General features: G+C 33.3%; 4 protein-coding genes across 4 annotated transcripts in view; 2 read left to right on the top strand and 2 right to left on the bottom strand.

The window, feature by feature from the left end:
- Positions 1-19594, top strand: part of gogo (thrombospondin-1 like protein golden goal) — a 264490-nt gene that overhangs the window by 44992 nt on the left and 199904 nt on the right. The gene's annotated exons all lie outside the window — the stretch shown is intronic.
- Positions 939-2014, bottom strand: LOC148275535 (uncharacterized). Its single transcript, XM_088235564.1, has one exon. It carries the CDS (start codon positions 1951-1953, stop codon positions 1474-1476), a length of 480 nt encoding a protein of 159 aa, XP_088091690.1. The 5' UTR covers positions 1954-2014; the 3' UTR covers positions 939-1473.
- LOC148275536 (uncharacterized) lies at positions 8152-9464 on the top strand. The gene has a single exon (XM_088235562.1). It carries the CDS (start codon positions 8193-8195, stop codon positions 8664-8666), a length of 474 nt encoding a protein of 157 aa, XP_088091688.1. The 5' UTR covers positions 8152-8192; the 3' UTR covers positions 8667-9464.
- On the bottom strand, positions 12264-13140 carry LOC148275537 (uncharacterized). Its single transcript, XM_088235565.1, has one exon. The coding sequence runs from the start codon at positions 13107-13109 to the stop codon at positions 12543-12545; it is 567 nt and encodes a 188-aa protein (XP_088091691.1). The 5' UTR covers positions 13110-13140; the 3' UTR covers positions 12264-12542.

Below are 19594 nucleotides of genomic sequence, written 5' to 3' on the forward strand. Positions count from 1 at the left end.
AACGAGCTGTAGCGCCACTGATGATGATGATGATTCTAGTAAACAATAGTTTTCAGCGGCATTTATTGTTGAATTTGAAAAAGTTAATCAAATTTATCTTATTAGATCTAAATAAGGTGATTCCAATATGAAAATATAAAAAATACTAAAATCTAGGATCGCATTTATAAATAAAACCTGACATTTAACATAATAATGTTGAAAAAAATTTCAACAATGTTTTGAGTAGGTACGTATGTTCAAATGTGTGCGAACGACAGGCTGAATACTTCTCTCTAGGTAGTTATTAACATGTAAATTTATTGCTATTGCAATAATAGAGAGATTTTTTTTTTTATTAGGGAATATGGAAGTCAAGGCATTTACAGGGCTTATTTTCTGTCATTGGCTGGTTTCAGTGGCCGCTCCACACACTGGAGCATTCACCATTCTACCTTTGTTTAAACTAAAGTTTTCTAGTAATCTATTTAACAGATTTTTAACCGTCGAAAACATTCTGTAGAAATATAATGGTGCATAGAACACTGTTCCGTAATTTGCGACGTAATTTTGAGTTGATCAGTCTTACGCTTTATGTGCCATTGAAAATGGTTCATTTAAAATATTACAACAAACGATTTTTTTTCACTGATACTTCAACAGAGATGAAAACCCTTTTAGGGATAGCAAGATAATGTCTGAAAAAACATTTCCTATTTCTTTTTTAAATTTTCCTCTTTTCCTCTGCTTTTATGAACTTTTTCCTATAATAGACGAGCATTCATATTTATTTATTTTTATAATGTTAAAACAAAAATATAATGACGTTATAAGGAAAATTGTCACAATAAGTTACATTAACCTCAAATTTAAAATATTTTTTTAGATCCGGTATTTTAATCAAATAAAAAGCATTCTTCAATTGAAATAGTTTATTTTTTATCAAATAACTTCATATCACAAAATCTACAAATTTAATAACAAGGAGAACAAGAATTTAGAAAATAATAAAATGTAAATGAAGTAAAAGAAATGAGAAAGTTCAGCGCTACTGGAAGTTTGATATAAAAAATGATTTTTACACGCGGTAAATATTGGAGCATTTAATTTTATTGTCCTGCGAAGTTTCTTGAAAATGTATGAAAAAAATAATAAAAATCACTACTTTGAACTACGTCACAATTTTTTCCGAATCAACCAATGAAAGTATTTTAATAGATTCCTGGTTTTTGGGAAGCCAATTCGTCAAAAATTCACCGACGAGAACTTGTGACGTCACGGGCGAATTAATTTCAAAATGACAAAACTTCAAAAAATCATAGCGCTGATAAAACGATACATAGATTTTTTTTTTCTTAGTTTGTTTAGTTTAAAAAAACATATTTCTTCAAATAAGTACTAAATTTTCTCATTGATAGAATACAGAAGATATCGATAATATTTTGTATTTTGTAACGTGGTAGAAAAAAATAACAAGATGATCTCGTGAAGTGACTAGAAACGCGCTCTTCGGAGCTTAGCTGGAGCTGCTCGCTGAGGAGCCAGTTGCACTCTTTGAAGAGCTGAAGGTGGAACTAGGAGAAGGTAAGCTGATTGGAGACGTCCATTCTGAGGTGCTACAGGATCGACTGCCTCCGCTTCAGGTTCTTCCGCCGGTACATCCTCGGGAGCTGCAGCCGGTGGTCCGTAATCAGATGCTGGCGGTCCGTACTCCGTAGCCGGTGGGCCGTACTCTGCCACTGGGGCTTCAGTCTCAGTCGGGAGATCCAGGGTGGCTCCGTCTGGCTTCCAGCCGCTCGGCGGGTACGGGGCGGCCGCGTCGGCTGGAGGAGGCGCTACGTCATCCGCAGGAGCCGGAGCCAACTCCTGTCTGGAGAGAACCCTCGATCTTAGTCTGCTGGACCGGAACCGCGGGGGCTCTGCGAAACCAATACCAACCAACCCACACAGAACAATAAGCACAAAAGCTTTCATTTTTAGTTGTATCTTTACTCTGAACTCTGAAGCAAATCTCGATCGACTGATGCTTTTGTCTTCCATTCAACTTGTTTTATAGTTTGCTCATTCTGTGTCCTTACGTGTACCTTCATTTCTATACCTCCATGTACTTCTTGAAATTAATCGTAATTAACGTGTCCTCACAAAAGTATCCGCCATTGATGTACCGCATATAAAACATCCGATTCAGTTTCGATAGCAAAGTCCTTAACAGCAGCTAACCCTGGTCAATGATGAACTGAATTTGAAAGTAGTTTATCGCTTTGATAACCTTAAGAAGAACCAAATCATGCTGCATATTGCGAGTTCTAACCAAATTACACCTAAAATGGAACAAAATGCAAACGATCCGTTTGCTGCAGTGTCATAATATGCAAAATTCAATCATCAATATTATTATGTAATTATTATGTGTTGCGGTTTGAAGGTCTCCTATTGAATTTCAGTTTTTGGTCATGTTTCAAAATCAAATTAGATTATGTCACACAATAGCTCGACCAGTCACAATATGAAAAAACAATATTAAATTCTGGAGAAAAAATATTTAATTGAATTCACAAAACAGAAACTCATCACAAAATAATATCGAAAATAATTTTTCTATAGGGACGAGGTTGTCAATCTTTTTAAAGTTCGAGATTTGCGAAAATTTACTAATCTGCTTTTCTTCCATACTTTTATTTGCTTTTTATATATTTTGAAACTTTCATGTTTTTAAAAAATGTTAACTAAGTACTCTCATTTCTTACTATAGTGTAGAGTGAGCTTATAGAAACCATATCTCAATTACCGTTTAAATTATGTTTTTGTAATTTTTTTCTATTGATTTCAACGATACTGTTATTTTGTTTATTTGATTATATATAATTTATATTTTAATATTTTTATCTGATTTTTTTTTACATTATTTTCATTGGGATTTTAATATTTATAGTTTATACCTTGTTTTTCTGGATTGTTATAATTCACTCGCATAACGTGTTATTATTATTGAATTAATTTTACTTTCTTTTAAAATTCTTAAATAAACGTAGTTATGCAGAAAACAGCCAGTCATAGAAAAGTGAAACTGAGATAATAGCACTTTTGTGAAAAGGATGAATAATTTAATCTTCACAACATTGGAATGTGTTTGACTTTAAAAATGATAAACAATAAATACATTAGTTTTCTTATAGTATAACAAACAGAAATGCAATTATTTATTTGACCAGTTTTATTGAATTTTAAAGTACCGTAAGATTTGTCTAGTTTTGTGGGTCTTTTCTGTAAATTGAGAAATGCCGTTTTTGAGATAGACACCATTTTGAAAAGGTGATTAATACAGTTTTTTTGTATGAAAACGGTTTGGCTATTTTTAGCAGAACATAGAATTGACCTTACTGCACCCGATAACATCAATATCGCATTTTTTCAAAATTGTAGACTGGCTGCTTTCTGCATAACTACGTTTAATTATTATGGCTTAATACGGGCACAGCTTTTTATGCTGCCTTAATAAGTTATTAATATTTAATCGAGTATAATTTGAATGAATAAATAAAAAAAACTGATAAATTTCAGAATGTTTTTTTAAAAGTAAACGATGAAATAAAATATATGTACATAAAAAATCATAAACAGTTGAATAAATTTGTCAAAAAAACCTTTTATCCATTTGTTTTCGAAGTATCAAAATAAGCGATTTTAAAATTCACAGTATTACTCACATTAGGTTACTGACCATGGTCAAGAGTGAACATTTGTGATAAATTAATTAAATTCTTGAAGAGACCTCGCAAAACAGTCATTTCCATACTAATTAGTACCTAGAATCAAAGCAAATTTGGGACAAACAACGAATAAGGTTCACCATTATTATGGTTTTAAAATAAACTACATGATTCAAAAGTTTTTTCAAACAAAATTGAATTTGTTTTGGTTAAATGCTGTCGCATTTTAGGACTTCACACGTTTTGTTCTATGCGTAAAATTATGAGCTAAAAATGACACCGATTAAATAAAGCGTCTTAATGAATTTGAATGACTGAAATCAAGATAAATGCGGAGAAAAGTTGATCTGTGGTTTAACGCGCATTAGGATTCGATGCAAAATAAATTCATATACGATGTATTTAATTTTTAAATTTAAATTTGAATGATAAAATAATTTTTAAAAAATCGACATATCGACAAAATTAAGAAAGGTCTTTTGCGATGGTTCGGTCATGTGGAGCGAATGAATGATGAAAGAACGGCTAAAAAGATTTATGATGCGAATGTGTCTGGTTGTAGAAGTCGAGGAAGGCCGAGAAAGACATGGCATGATCAAGTACAACAAATTCTTGAAAGTGGTCATGTGAAAAGTCGGAATAATCGACGTGCGTGCATGAGAAGATGTATGAATGTGAAGGAAGCAAAGGAAGTGTGCCAGGACAGAGTGGTGTGGCGTTCTATCCTCTCTGCCTACCCCTCTGGGGAAATGGCGTGATGGTTAGTTAGTTAAAAAAAATCGGGAGGGTGGTTTTTGTCGTGTGTGATAGTGCATTTTTAAAAACTTGTATTTGAGTCAAAATTGCAATAAAAGGATGTCTTAAAACCATTCCGGGCATGAATAAAAATTCACGAGTTTCTGAGGGAGGTACCAGGAATACTTTTTTTTTAAAAAAAGCTTTGATCATCATGGTAGTGTTAATAAAACTGTTGTATAAAGTTTTCTTACCTTCGTGTATGAAGATCGACATGCGCTGCATGTAATGTACTAATGCAGTGTCCTATGCACCATCGAGTGTGGACAGAGGTATGACGATGTTGATGACTGGCAGGTTATAACAAGGCCTAACGAAAAAAATGGTTTTTGATTCAACTGAACGTATTCATTGTTTTATTCAACCCGACGCGCGACGCGTAAAGTTAAGATTAAAAATAATTGTTTTGACAGACGTGTTTCATTCACTTTATCATTAATTTTTGTATTTTTTACCATACGATATATTTATTTATTTGGATAATTTTAATAGCTCTTTTTTTGTGAAAATCACCTTCTTTTTCTTCTTCGTTTTTTCATGGCCTTTTCACTTCTCAATTCGGGTGTTCTGGCCACCTCAAGGGCGCTGTACAATAAATAAATATCCCAGCACGTCTTGTAGCTACAGAGCGCATGGATGGTTGGGATTCTAGTTCCTCGTCTCCAATTACGATATATTACAATTTCGATATATAGGAGCTAGATTACAGCACGTCTTGCAGCTACAAAGCGCATGGACAGTAACAAATGTAGCCCCTATTTACATTGTTTTATTTTATTTTATTTGACAATGTAGTTTGGAGTTGTGGTTTTATTTTAAAAAACGAAATAAAAAACAAGCTTATAAAAATAAAAGTTAGATTACAACAAGTCTTGCAGCTACTGAGTGCATGGACTGTTGGAATTCTAGACCCTATTGACTAAATTTAGATATTTGAAAGTTGATAAGACTGACCTATTGAAGTTAGATTATTAATCGTCTTGCAGCTACAAAGTGCATCGACGAATGAAATTCTAGCAACTTAAAATTATCAAAAAATTTACAAAAATAAACATTGAGCATAATAGTAAATTTGTAAAGTGTCCATGTTAAAAAGTCATTATAATATAAAGGAGCTAGATTGTAGTACGTTTTGCAGCTACAGAGGGCATGGAAAGTAAAAAATCTAGCTTTAAACTTATTTCAAAAATTTTCTTAAATGTTATACAATCCAATATTATGTAAATTAGTTAATAATATATGTTTATCTTAATTATTAAATAATCATAATTTTTTTTATAATAAAACATAACTTATCTCAAAATTTATTTCAACAGAGAGAAAAAACATTTTTGAGAAGGGAATATGGAAGTCTAGACATTTATAGGGCTTATGACCTGTCATAGGCTGGTTTAAGTGGCCAATTTACACCCTGTGTAACATTCACCATTCTGCCCATGTTTGAACATCCACATTTCCTCAACTCTTCCATCCGTTGACTTTTGTGAAGTAAAAGAGCTGAAACCCTTGTCATGTGAGTGAGATTCATCCGGCTGAACCAAATCACCTACTAGGCAACGCTTGAAAACAATTTTCAATTTGTATACTTCTTCTTTTACCAGGTAGTCAATTCAACAATGTTTGAGTATGTCCAAATGCTTGCAGACTCATAAATTTAAATATGAATAACTCCCTAGGGATGAAATCCAGCCAGTCTGCAAGCTTTTGGACGTACTCAAACATTGTTGAAGGAATCTTGCCCCTATATACATACGAGGTTCATATTGTTTAAAATATGAGAATATTGTAAAAAAAATGTATATATATATATACTCGTATATTCATTAAAATTTTATAACCTTGATTCATTAATTAGCACACAGAAGAGAAATGTTTGATCAGATCCTGCTTTATAAAATTGTCACTAATAAATTCGATTCCCCGGAACTCATTAATCTACTTGCTTACCGTGTCCCCTCCAGGCCAACTAGACTCTCTGATATTTTCTATATTCGTAAATTTAAAACTAATCATCGGAAACATTCTACGATCCCTCGTATATGTGAAACATTTAACAAAAAAATTAATAGTCTGATATATTTAACACTCTATACAATATGTACCGAAGAGAATTAATAGGCTTGATTCATGCTCTTCATTCATAATTCATTTAATCATTAAATCAAATACAATTTTCCACTCTCACTTTCCTTCAATCATCCTTTACCACTCCTTATCAATTTCCTTCTTTTCCTTTCCACTTTCTCCTTGTTTTGTCCTTTTCTACTCTTATCTTATTTTAATATTTATTTATTTAAATCTTAAAGTAGGGCACACATATCATACATGTGTGTTCTAATAATAACATTGCAAATATATTTAATTTATAAATTGTTATTATTATAATTAGTGAATTAATAAGTGTTATTATTATAATTAAAAAATCACATATGTCTTGACCATTATTTTAATATTTTTTTTCCATTTTGTAATACTTTTTAATTGCTTTAATTAAAATTGAATTTTGTGACTTTGCCTTTTTCCTAAATGGAAGTCTAATTTTGTTCTTTTCTCTAGTATTGTGATCGTGTTCATGCTGGTTCCGATCAATTTTTTTCCAAAATTCTGTTTTATTATTAGAGTTTATAATTTTATGAACAAATATCATTGTATTGTAAAATATTCTTTGTTTATATGTTAATAATTTCATTTCATTTACGATCGACTTTACCCTCATGTATCTGTTTTTTTTACAAAATGATTCTAAAGGCTTTATTTTGTAATACAGTTAGTTTATCTATGTTTTCTTTGTTTGATAAAAATAAAATGCTACTACAGTAGTTAACGTGTGGTTCAATAATTGCTTTGTAAATAGTTTTGCAAGAGTCCTTATCAATAAATCTTCTGATCCTTCCCAAAATTGATATTTTTTTGCAATCTTATTTATTACTATTAATACATAGTATATTTATTATTAACATAGTTTAAACTTCAAGCCGTCGTCGCTTTATTACAGTATTATTTACTGAATACATATAATGGATGGCAGGCCCTACTATGTATACATTGTATATATAGTTTTTTTTTTAAATATTCATTTAACCTGTACATCTGTTTGTATTCGAAATAAATTAAATAAAATAAAATAAATAAAATATTTTAGAAAACACGTAGACACTAATCTACTTTTTTAGATTGTGTGTTCAGTTAGTATTTGATACCATTCAAATTATAAACGTGAGTTAATAAGAGTTGCATAATGTTACGATGAGGTACTTATTTGTACTATTTTATTACTGTACATGCAACCCGAAAATCTTATAAGGATTGTGAAGACTATAAAATCCAAGTTACGTTATCAAATACAACTAATAAAGTATACGAGACGCCGAGCATTGTACCCTTCGGAGCGTGCAATATGTAATGCTGTCTCAACAAACGCTAACAACGTTAAGAGAGACAGGTGTATTTACATTTGAGAAACTTAGTAATTGGTCGTCTGTTCGTTAAACACGTTTACACTGCTATTGTTTCTTAACAGAATATACGAGCATGTCTAACGTGCCAGGGTTAAAGCTATTGAACTGTTATCACAAAATCAAATACTTAGCGTGCACCAAAATTAACTAAAGGACACTAACCAATTTAACGAAGTATAAAAGAAGTTGGCAGAAAGACAAAAGCATCAGTCAAGCAAGCTTTGCTCCGGAGTAAAGTAACAGTTTAACAATGAAAGTGTTCGTAGTTATTGTTCTGTGTGGGTTGGTTGGTGTTGGTCTCGCAGAGCCCCCGCGGTTCAGGTCCAGCAGACTAAGATCGAGGGTTCTCTCCAGGCAGGAGTTGGCTCCTGCTGATGACGTAGCGCCTCCTCCAGCCGACGCGGCCGCCCCGTACCCGCCGAGCGGCTGGAAGCCAGACGGAGCCACCCTGGATCTCCCGACTGAGACTGAAGCCCCAGTGGCAGAGTACGGCCCGCCGCCTACAGAATACGGACCACCAGCATCAGACTACGGACCACCGGCTGCAGCTCCCGAGGATGTACCGGCGGGAGAACCTGAAGCGGAGGCAGTGGATCCTGTAGCACCTCAGAGTGGACGTCTCCGATCAGCGTATCTCCTCCTTGTTCCACCTTCAGCTCTCCAGAGGGTGCAACTGGCTCCCCAGCGAGCAGTTCCTGCCAAGCTACGAAGAGCGCGATTCTAAATATTTAAATCAACTTGATACCAGGACGTTTTCATTAACATCCCAGGTTTCATAATCCACCTAACTTTGCTCACAAAACTCTGATTTAATTGTATTACGTATTTACTACGAACTTTATCGTCTTCAAAAGTATTCCTTTTAAAATGACAATTCTACTATAGTGTATTGTTTTATATGAATTTCACTAAGACTAAGGGCTTTACTTATAAACCTGGTATAATGAAGGGAATACCATTCTTATTCTACCACTAAATTTAGGAAAGTCTTTCCATCTGTATTGTATCACTATGCCTAGGCGTAACTTCATACCAAGTTTATGAGTAAGGCCCTAAAGATGACGTATTGCATAAATTATTGCGATTCCCAGGCTTGTGAAAAATCGCATTGACTTATTGTGATTCCTCTGAGGAATCAACCCTTATTCGTGAAGCAAGCGTCTTAGCGTTTAGTTTTGACCTCAACATTTTATTTAGTTTTTGTAAAAGGAAAACTAGACCATTTTTCAATCACGCATTGTATTTTCATCTTATAAGGGACGTGATTTCAATTTAATAAAGACCATATCTCGATTCACTTTAGTAAAATTGTTAACCTATAATTATTATTTATCATTTGAGCTGATGTTGTATTAAATTTTAGTATCAATTATGCTTCCTTTTTACTCAATTAAATTATAGTTTTTAATGTTTCTGTTTGCAATATTTAATCACAAATTCTTTAAATCTTTATTATGCTAGTTTCAAATGAGCAAAGTTTTATTTCTATCTTTACGGCAATTTGTTGATTTTTATACGAATTTATTAAATACTTGAATAAATCTTCAATGAAACGAATTTACTTTGTTTATTACTATAATCTCCTTTTTTGTATAATACACTGGATGCTTTATATCATAAAATAAGTTGCACTCTCCGGGGATCAATGGTCAAACCTGAGGAAGTTAAAAAGCTCGCTCCTTACCCTTATTTTGGAAGAGCGTATTAAGCTCTCAACGAAAAAAAAATTTTTAATGCTTCCTAAGTGGGAGGGATTTGAGTGGAAAACTTGATGATTTTCCGAATGTTTGAGTTTGCGTTTACCATATTGATTAGCAATATATATATTTATATTTTTAAATGATTATTATGTTTCTGATGCGTGAGGCAAGCGTCTTAGCGTTTAGTTTTGACCTCAACATTTTATTTAGTTTTTGTAACAGGAAAACTAGACCATTTTTCAATCACGCATTGTATTTTCATCTTATAAGGGACGTGATTTCAATTTAATAAAGACCATATCTCGATTCACTTTAGTAAAATTGTTAACCTATAATTATTATTTATCATTTGAGCTGATGTTGTATTAAATTTTAGTATCAATTATGCTTCCTTTTTACTGAATTCAATTATAGTAATTAATGTTTCTGTTTGCAATATTTAATCACAAATTCTTCAAATCTTTATTATGCTAGTTTCAAATGAGCAAAGTTTTATTTCTATCTTGTTATCAACGCCTGGCAAAACAGTTACGGCAATTTGTTGATTTTTATACGAATTTATTAAATACTTGAATAAATCTTCAATGAAACGAATTTACTTTGTTTATTACTATAATCACCTTTTTTGTAAAATACACTGGATGCTTTATATCATAAAATAAGTTGCATTCTCCGGGGATCAATGGTCAAACCTGAGGAAGTTAAAAAGCTCGCTCCTTACCCTTATTTTGGAAGAGCGTATTAAGCTCTCAACGAAAAAAATTATTTTTAATGCTTCCTAAGTGGGAGGGATTTGAGTGGAAAACTTGATGATTTTCCGAATGTTTGAGTTTGCGTTTACCATATTGATTAGCAATATATATATATTTATATTTTTTAATGAATATTATGTTTCTGACCTTAAATAATATTTGTGGTGATAAACTAGTATGTCGGTGTCAACTAATTACTCGTCCCGACTCAACACAGGACTTTTAGTCCCACGGATTTGGGACACGTCTCTGAAAAAATGTGTAATGAACTACTTATAAGAAAAAGAAAAAAAAAATGGCCCGATACTTTACGGATCTGTGTTTGGAGGGAGAGATCTGACAATATGAAGCCTCTCGCCATCTATACAGTAGTCAGGCTCTTTAAATACCTGGGCATGGAAGGCAAAAACTTTTTATTTATTTATTTAAATTTTGTACATAAGGTTATTTGTACATTGGCGGGCTTATTGCCAAATGGCAATTTCTTCCAACCAGCCAATAAAATAAAAGTTTTATTTTTAAAATTCAAGTTACAGAACATATTCAATAGAAAAAAATATTGAAAAGCTAAAGATATATAAAAATAGAAATAAATGTATTTGTTTATAAATTACCTAAAATAAAAACTATTACTCAATGGGATAAAGGAAAAAAGAGGAAAGAGGATAAAGGAAAGGAGGAGAGATTAAGGAAGAGAGAGGAGATGTTTTTTCAGACGTGATTTAAACAGAGATAATGTAGTAACATCTTTGATGGTGGATGGCAGATGATTCCACCGTCGAACCGCATGGACAGTATATGAGTTAGAGGAGAAAGAAAAATTGTAGATGGGTATTAAAAGAGTGGTTTTCAACTATTCACGGGGACTAGTCACAATGGCACTTACCCCTACTTCAAATAATAAAATATTACTTATATAATAAAACACGAAAAGGTAGCTGTTTAATATTATTCATCATTTCCTTTCACTGTATTGGCGCTGTATTGGTACACCAATCGTATCGTATCTTGACAACTTTTGTTACACAAAGGTAAGATGGTCAGTGTTACGCTTCAGGTACCAGTCCAGGGACTACAGGGACTACAGGGCTTATGACCTCTCATTGGAAATTTGAAAAAACATGTGAAACAAATGGATATAATTATTTTTTAAAACAATATTACTATATGGATATGTAGGATAGGATATGTAATGGGAAATAAAATAGAATAGTGACTTATATAGTTTAGTTTTTATTTTTATATTAAGGAAGCTTTTTTTATATTTTCCTAGATATTCGAAAACGAATGTCTCCATTGCTCGATTAAAGTCATTTAAATCAGCAAACACATAGAAAATGCTTACAATATATTTGATACTATACATCAAACGAAAAGTCGAGCTTCTCTAATAAATCATAAATATATTCTTGAGAAATATCATTAATAACTTCAGAAGAAGATGAATTGCCCAAGTTAGGGGTACCTATATCACAATACAAGGGTAAAACAAAAGGCTTGCAATATACCTTGCCTGATTTGTTCCCCCAAGAGGAGAATGCAAATATATTTCTTTTGATAAGGGAAAACCAATGGGCATATTGAACGTACGTTAGCTTCATACTTATGAAAATTTCAATGAATTACGACTTAAAATTATTCAAGTACTTTTTTAGAATGAATTGTATACTTGGTTTTGTTTATTTAACTGATTGTTTAAGTTGATTTTTGCTTTACTTTTGGGTATGGCATAAAAAAATATCGCATGAAATTGGTTACGTCTTTTTATCGTGTCGAAGACGATTGTAAATAAATATAAAACAGATTAAATACACAGCTTTTAAACACTGTAAATAAAAAAAAAGTTATAATAAAAGATACAAATAAGGTCTAAATAAATAATATGAGCTCCGTTTTCAAGTTCTAAAAAATTGCTTAATATAAATCAAGATTTTTAAATAAAATATGTTGATTAAATTAAATTTTGAACATTCACAGAGGACTCTTAAATGATTTTTTTATATATTTTAATAATTATTCAAAATATGTATTATAAATATCTCCATTATTTAAATGCAAAAATAATACAGAGCGTAGCGTTTATACAGCAATCCCACGTGAATTAATTTAATTACCTAAACATACAAACATGTTTGTAAATATGTCTTTCTAATAAAGTTGGAAGTATTGAGAAGTGTACACAAACGGTGCTCCCAAGGGCGACTGGATCTTTCCGAAGTATTGCACTGCTTGAGGATATTGAACTAGCTGAGGTGCCACGATCAAGTTCTGATATTGCAAACCTGGCGAAGGAGCTAAGGCTGGTTGCGGTTGATCTTTGGGCATTTCAATCTGCTTCTCGCTCTTCTTCCTCAGTTTCTCGCTCTGTTGGCTTCCGCTTGGAGCGATATTTTCTACATCAGGCTCTGACGCTTGTTGTTTTTGGGGTATCGGAGTTGTAGGCGCTCCATACGTCTGGCTAGGCGTTCCGTATTCTTGACCAGGAGAGCTCGCTTCCGGTCTCGGGGGAAGCGTGAATTGTGGTCCGGATGGTCTCCAACCGGACGGTGGATACGGAGGAGGGGAGAGACCCTGAAGATCGCTCGCTGAAGCATCCGGGTAAGGAGCGGCTTCTTGTCTGGCGAATTGTCTCGACCTCTGTCTTCCTGGTAAATTCCTGGGGAACTCAGCTGAAACTGCCACAATAAAAGAAAGTGCAAGAACTATTCCTTTCATTTTTATAGTCAGATTTATATTATAAGCTCGATAAGATCTGACTGATTGTCGATCGATAGTGTGATGTGTTTTTATACTAGTTTAGATTTGATTGCATGTTATTTTGATTCGAGCATACTAGATTATCCCCGCCCGGTGTATTGGTCATCGCTTACAAAATTTGGGTATGGTCTGGTATCTTGCGGCTATCCATATTCTGCTTGTGATAAGGTCGACCTGACATTGGCCCGGTGTTGTGACACTATTGAGCAGGTCGGCTGTTCAGAATACTAAATAGACGGGTTGCCGAAGGAGGTAATTTTGATTTACATTCACGCCGTGGGATTTCTCTTCATTGTTTTGCAAATGGCGCCAAAATTTATCGACTCATTATTCGGATAATAGTAACCTATCCGCCTCGTAGTGTGGTGGTTAGTTTGTTTTGCCTGGCATGTAAGAGGTTTCGGGTTCGGTGGTTGACATAAAATATATATTTATCAAGGTGTTTTTACTCTAGAAAATTTTATTGTCCCCGGACAGGCACTTGAAATGTTAGACCATCTTACCTTCATAAAAGAAAAATTATTAAGATACGCTGCGATTGGTGTATCAATGCAGTGCCCAATGCTTCATTAGGTGCAAATTGAGTTGGGATGTAACATAATGGAAAATGGAAGCATGTTTATTAAATGTTAAAGAATACTAAAAATAAAAATTATTACATAAACATAAATTTTAGTAAACATCTGTACACAGTTTATAAATCTATGCAATGCCTCGTAGCAGTCTCCTGCAAATAATAATTGGAATATTTCAAATCAAATTATATATATTATTTGCGGCTAGACAAGATAAACGGAATTCAAATGCCCACCATCTAACCACAGCTGTTATTGAGTCTCGGGGGACTCTGTCAGCTGCGCACAGAGGAAAGTAAGAAATTCAAACTCTATTTAGATTAATGATGGGGAAAGAGGATGTATGGACAAATTGTCTCCACCCCTCGGATTCCCTCGGACGGAAAGTGTACAACGGAGTTTTATAGTTCCGAAATGTATGTATGGAAGTGACACATGGAACTGGAAGAGGATGCATGAGAGCAGAATGTCGAGCAGTGAATCAGGTTGTGGTCCCGTGGCTGGTGTTGCGAACTTACGGATCAAAGGTCCTCTTCCCCAACTAGATTTCCCCTTTCTTAAAGTCAGTTGTTTTAAACTCGTTAAAAATGGCTCAAAAATGTTAAATATTGAGATAAATCATAAAAACGCAAATATTTTATTTTTCTTAAAAAAAAGATGAACGCGTCGAATCGAAATACGATGTCTTAGACGAATGTATGGAAACACATTTTGTCAAACGAATGGATGACAAAATAATGGTAAAATATACATACATATATATATATATATTTTTTTAAAATAAATATTTGCGTTCTTATGATTTACCCAAATATTTAATTTTGAGGGCCATTTTCAACGAGTAAATAACTCACTATTAGAAAATGGAATCAAGTTGGGGTATAGTGGGATTCGAACCACAGACCTTTGGTCTGTGAGTCCGAGACACTAGCCACAGGACCACAACCCGATCAAAATATATTATATGGCTAGTTGTGTAATGTTCAGCGCATTTGCCTACCATGCAAGAGGTCTTGAGTTCGATTCCCTACATAGCTGATATGATTTTTTTTTATTGTTTTCCCACCAGAATATTTCGTTGTCCCTGGACTGATACCTGAAGCGTAAGACTGATCATCTTACCTTCATGTAATAAAAAAAAAAAGATTAAGATACGCTGCGATTGGTGTTCCAACGCAAAGCCCTATGCACCATTAGGTGCGGAAAGGGAATGATGAGATATATATATGATGATTATTAAATACTACGGTAAAATATAAATTATCTATTTTTTATCGTAGTTTTATTCTAAATTATTTTAATTTAGAATAAAATAATACCAAATAATATTTTTTTATCAATAATTCTATAACTGGTTATATTTTTTTAAATAGTTCATCTTTTTTAGACTTTCTTAATTTATAAATTAATAATATTGTTATAAATGCTCTGTATTACTTATACTTTTACTTACACGTATGTATATTTAACTGTATTTGTAACTAATATGTAAAGGCACTAAGTGACGTTTATTTCAATAAAATAAAAAAAAAATGAATTGTTTTTTTTTCATCTAATTGTTTTTACTATTCAAAGTATTTTATATAATTTCTTGTATTAGGATTACTCTTTTTTAATTTATATATTGTATCATATGTAATTATTAATTATTTCATTTTTAATTTTATATTTTGTTGCTGTTAACTATTATGGCTTCGTACGGGCACAGCCTAAAAAGCCATAATATATTTGTGAACATGTATACAAATGTAATTTGAAATGAATGAATGATAAATAAAATAAAATATACGGTGGTTTCGACAGAAAAAAACATGAAAGACGTTACGTGATCAGATAAACCGAAATCTCAAGTCTTGTCATGTTAAAAGCCAATTACTCCAGGCGCCGCAAAATGCAATGAACTTTGGCAATTGACTCCTTTATTATTGTACGTGTTTATTGAATGGTACATTAATTTGACCGTTAGCGTTGCAATAATGTATCCTTATAAATACCAAAACATTTCCTACAAAACTGTCTTTGCCCAAGTGTTTGGTTAACCCGCTCAATAGATGGGTACAATGAATAGCAAGTAATTACCATTCAGTGTAGGTACAGTTTGTGGAGTTTACAGAACATTAGTATGCACTTAGTAAATAACGGTGATCGTCTAGTCCAGGGATATCACACATTTAAAGCTGATTTTCAAATACTTGTTTAAACCATTTAACGGAATTAAAACTTAACAACAAATTTTAAAACGGAGATGTATAATTTTTATTTATTTTATTTTATTTCATTGAAAAGCCAACAGACATTTATACATTTATAAGAATCAATTATACATAAAGTCCAATTAGAGGCTTCCACATAACATTGTTATTGTAAATGTTGTCACATAAAAATTATACATACTATAAAGAACTAATCATACAAAACTTATAATATTACTGGAAATGTAAATGTAAATGAAATACATATTATTCAAAATATATCTACTTTTGAATATTGGTAACACAGTTGCACATTATAATATATAATACAACTATAGTTGACCATACAGAGTTTATTTATTATGTGCCTACATACAGAACTGCACATAACCTGCATAATATAGGCTGCGGATTCAAGGCACAACATCATAACTTGAATTATTTTTGGAAATTTCACTTTTAAAGGAAATTAAAGATATGTTTTTAATGTCAATTCAATTTAATTTCTGATTACACATATGGCAGGTTCTATTTACAAATGAATTTTGAAAAGATTTAGTGGAACATTTAGAAATTTTAAAAAGAGATTGGTTTCTGGTCTGCGTTACTGGGACTCTAAAATTAATAAGTGATAGAATCTTAGGGCAATCTATCATGTTATTCAAAGTTTTATACATAAATATGATGTATGATGTAATAACTTACATTTAAGATGTTAATTTAAAAAAATACTTGATACACTTCCACTTATTTATTTTGACCAATTAGCGCTTTCACCCTCTAATGGGCATCTTCAGACCCATTAGAGGGTGAAAGCGCTAATTGGTCAAAATAAATAAGTGGAATTGTACCAAGTATTTTTTCAATTAATAACTTCTATGTAAATGGTGACCTCCGTGGTGTAGCGGTCAAGACGCTTGACTCACACACGGAAGGTTCCGGGTTCGATTCCCGGTGAGAACACAAAAAAATAAAATGTGATTTTTCTCAAGCTTGGGTTTCTGTGATGTAATTCACCGCTGTAGTTAGGCCTCCTGGCCTGTTGTGGTGCAAAAAAAATAAAAAAATAAATAAAAGTTATTACATAATTACCATGGAATTGCACCAAGAATTGTCGATACATAATTTCAATGAAAAAAAAAGATGTATAAGTATGCACATTAACAAAATAATTCATCAAATTTCTTCTCTACGATGCGATGGAGGAGTAAACAAAAAAAAATATTATTGATATTTAAAACATTAAGTTTGTGGTGTGATTGGTGTACCAATGCAGTGCTCTATGCAGTACTATGCACCATCAGGTGCCCAAAAGGAATGATGATGATGATTGGTTCATATTTATCAAAAAAACATTAACTTTTATTTATTTTATACTCCTAGATGCAGAATCAATTGATCATTTATGGCGTCCTCGGTATGAGTAATTAGTGTGCTTTTACCTTTAAATGACTTTATTTTGTAGCAAGCCAGAAGTAATTAATAATGTCAATTCAATCTTCTTCTTGCGGTGCGTTGCCAGGTCCCCCCGGCGTTAGCGATCACCACAGTGAACGCATCTCGGTCCTGCGCTACTCTTGTATTCCGCAGCCAGGACAACTGCTTATTGGATATACTCGCCATAGTGATTCCTGGGAAAAGATAACCAAAGTGGTTTCCCGTTGCCTTTTCTGGTGGATTTTTCCGTCGGGATTACCTTCCCTTAGCTGGATTGTTCTGGTTTGGAGGCGCTAGAAACTCGCCTTTCATCCTTTCGTTATCAGCTGTGATCACACCGTTATGAGTGTGGTCCCATTGCCCAGGGTTTGCGGCGTGGACGCTAACGAGTTGGACTAGTCAGTAGTGTTGCCAGTGGAATGCAATTGGGCGTTCACAGCATTTATAGAATCACTCCCTTCAGTAAAATGTGACTCACTGCGACCCTACTGACAGTTCGAACCTAATTCAATATTTTTTTCAAACATACCTGTTTTCTTTGCAAGTACTTGATCGGTATTTATTAGGTTTTTGTTGTATTTTGAGACTTATGTCCTCAGATGCAGTGTGCGGTTTATGGTGGGTAAGCTGTATTTCCCATTTTGTCATTTCAGTACCTTTTTCCTTATGTATGATAAAATCCTTCTCTAAATAAGTAAAATAATAATGTTTAGAGAGGAAGTTTGTTTTTTAAAGTAATTACTATAATTACACTACAATTACTCTGGCTCAGACATAGAGTCACAAACGGTCACATTCTATAACTTATAATAAATAATTCCACCTTTCCTAATTATCTGAGAGAGTTCTTTCAACCTCCATCACAGCATGGGCTAACTCTTCGTTCTAGGAACGAGAGAACCCTTTTAGAAGAAAAATCAAGTCAGTTCAGCTGCTCGCTTACGCGAACGAAATTGACATCATTGGAAGATCTCTCCAACCACCCGCGAAGCATTCATCGCGCTTGAACTAAGTGCAAGGAAAATGGGACTCATAATTAATGAGGACAAAACAAAATTGATGATTGCCTCCCAAGCCCTCGGCATAATCCCCCACAACTTCACAGCGGGAAACTGCAAATTTGAGGTGATCAAGTCCTTTTACTTGCCTAGGTTTTACTGTCACCAGTAACAGCAGTACATAAGAAGAAATCAAGAGGAAAATAATGGCTGCCAACCGTTGCTACTACGCACTTTGAAAACAATTACGGTCCAAACTAGTATGAGAAAATACTAAAATAATACAAATTAGCTTTTTTTAAATAATAGATACTAAACTCTTAGGAGTATAATAACTCTCGTGGCTAGTGTCTCGGACTCGCGGCTCAAAGGTCCGTGGTTCGAATCCCACTCTACCCCAACTTGATTAAAATTTTCTTAAAGTGAGTTATTTACAACTCGTTTAAAATGGCTCTCAAATGAAATATTTGGGCAAATCATAAGAACGCTAATATTTCTTTTATATAAAAAAAAAAATATCTTCTACACGTATCAAATGTTTTATTAATAAAAAAAAAATCTTTACAAAACTTTGACTAAACCGATCCTGACATATGCCTTCGAAACCTGAATTATAACAAAGAATATTGAGGGAACCATTGCAGCTTTCGTAAGAAGAATTCTTAGAGTTATCTATGACCCTGTGAGAGAAAACAACCATTGGCGTCGTCACGACAATAAAGAGCTATAGAATATCTACCGAGCACCTGATGTAATCAACTCCATCAAGGTGGGACGCTTGAGGTGGGCGACGAAGACCAGGAAGACCCAAAATGCCATGGATGGACTGCATCAGCGCATTTATGACAATGAGCTCCAATTAGCAAGATGGGTTAATGTTTTGCGTCAGGTTGAAACTGGCAGTGAAAAAAGACCAAACAACAAATTTCTTAGTCCAATTAGGATATTGAAGAATAGATGGGCTGACTCCAAGTGAACGATGCATACAACTAAAAGGAAGGAAAAGGATAGATCTACAGGAATTAATTCTGAATTAAGTCTGAAAGTGTTAGACAGACATTTCACTGCATCAAACTTTAATTAAAAATTCCGTAGATGTAAAGATTGCGTGCAGTAAAAATAGCATCACTCCTCGTATTTCTTCCTTCATTATGAAATTACCGCTCTAACAACCCGAAGTAGTATAATATAATTCAGTGTGTCACATACGAATTGTTTACGCTTATTTTGTAAGGTGGATT

Source organism: Micrasema longulum, unplaced genomic scaffold (assembly GCF_059751315.1).
Source record: "Micrasema longulum isolate JH-2025_06_02 unplaced genomic scaffold, ASM5975131v1 h1tg001400l, whole genome shotgun sequence".
NCBI classification, from domain to species: Eukaryota; Metazoa; Arthropoda; class Insecta; order Trichoptera; family Brachycentridae; genus Micrasema; species Micrasema longulum.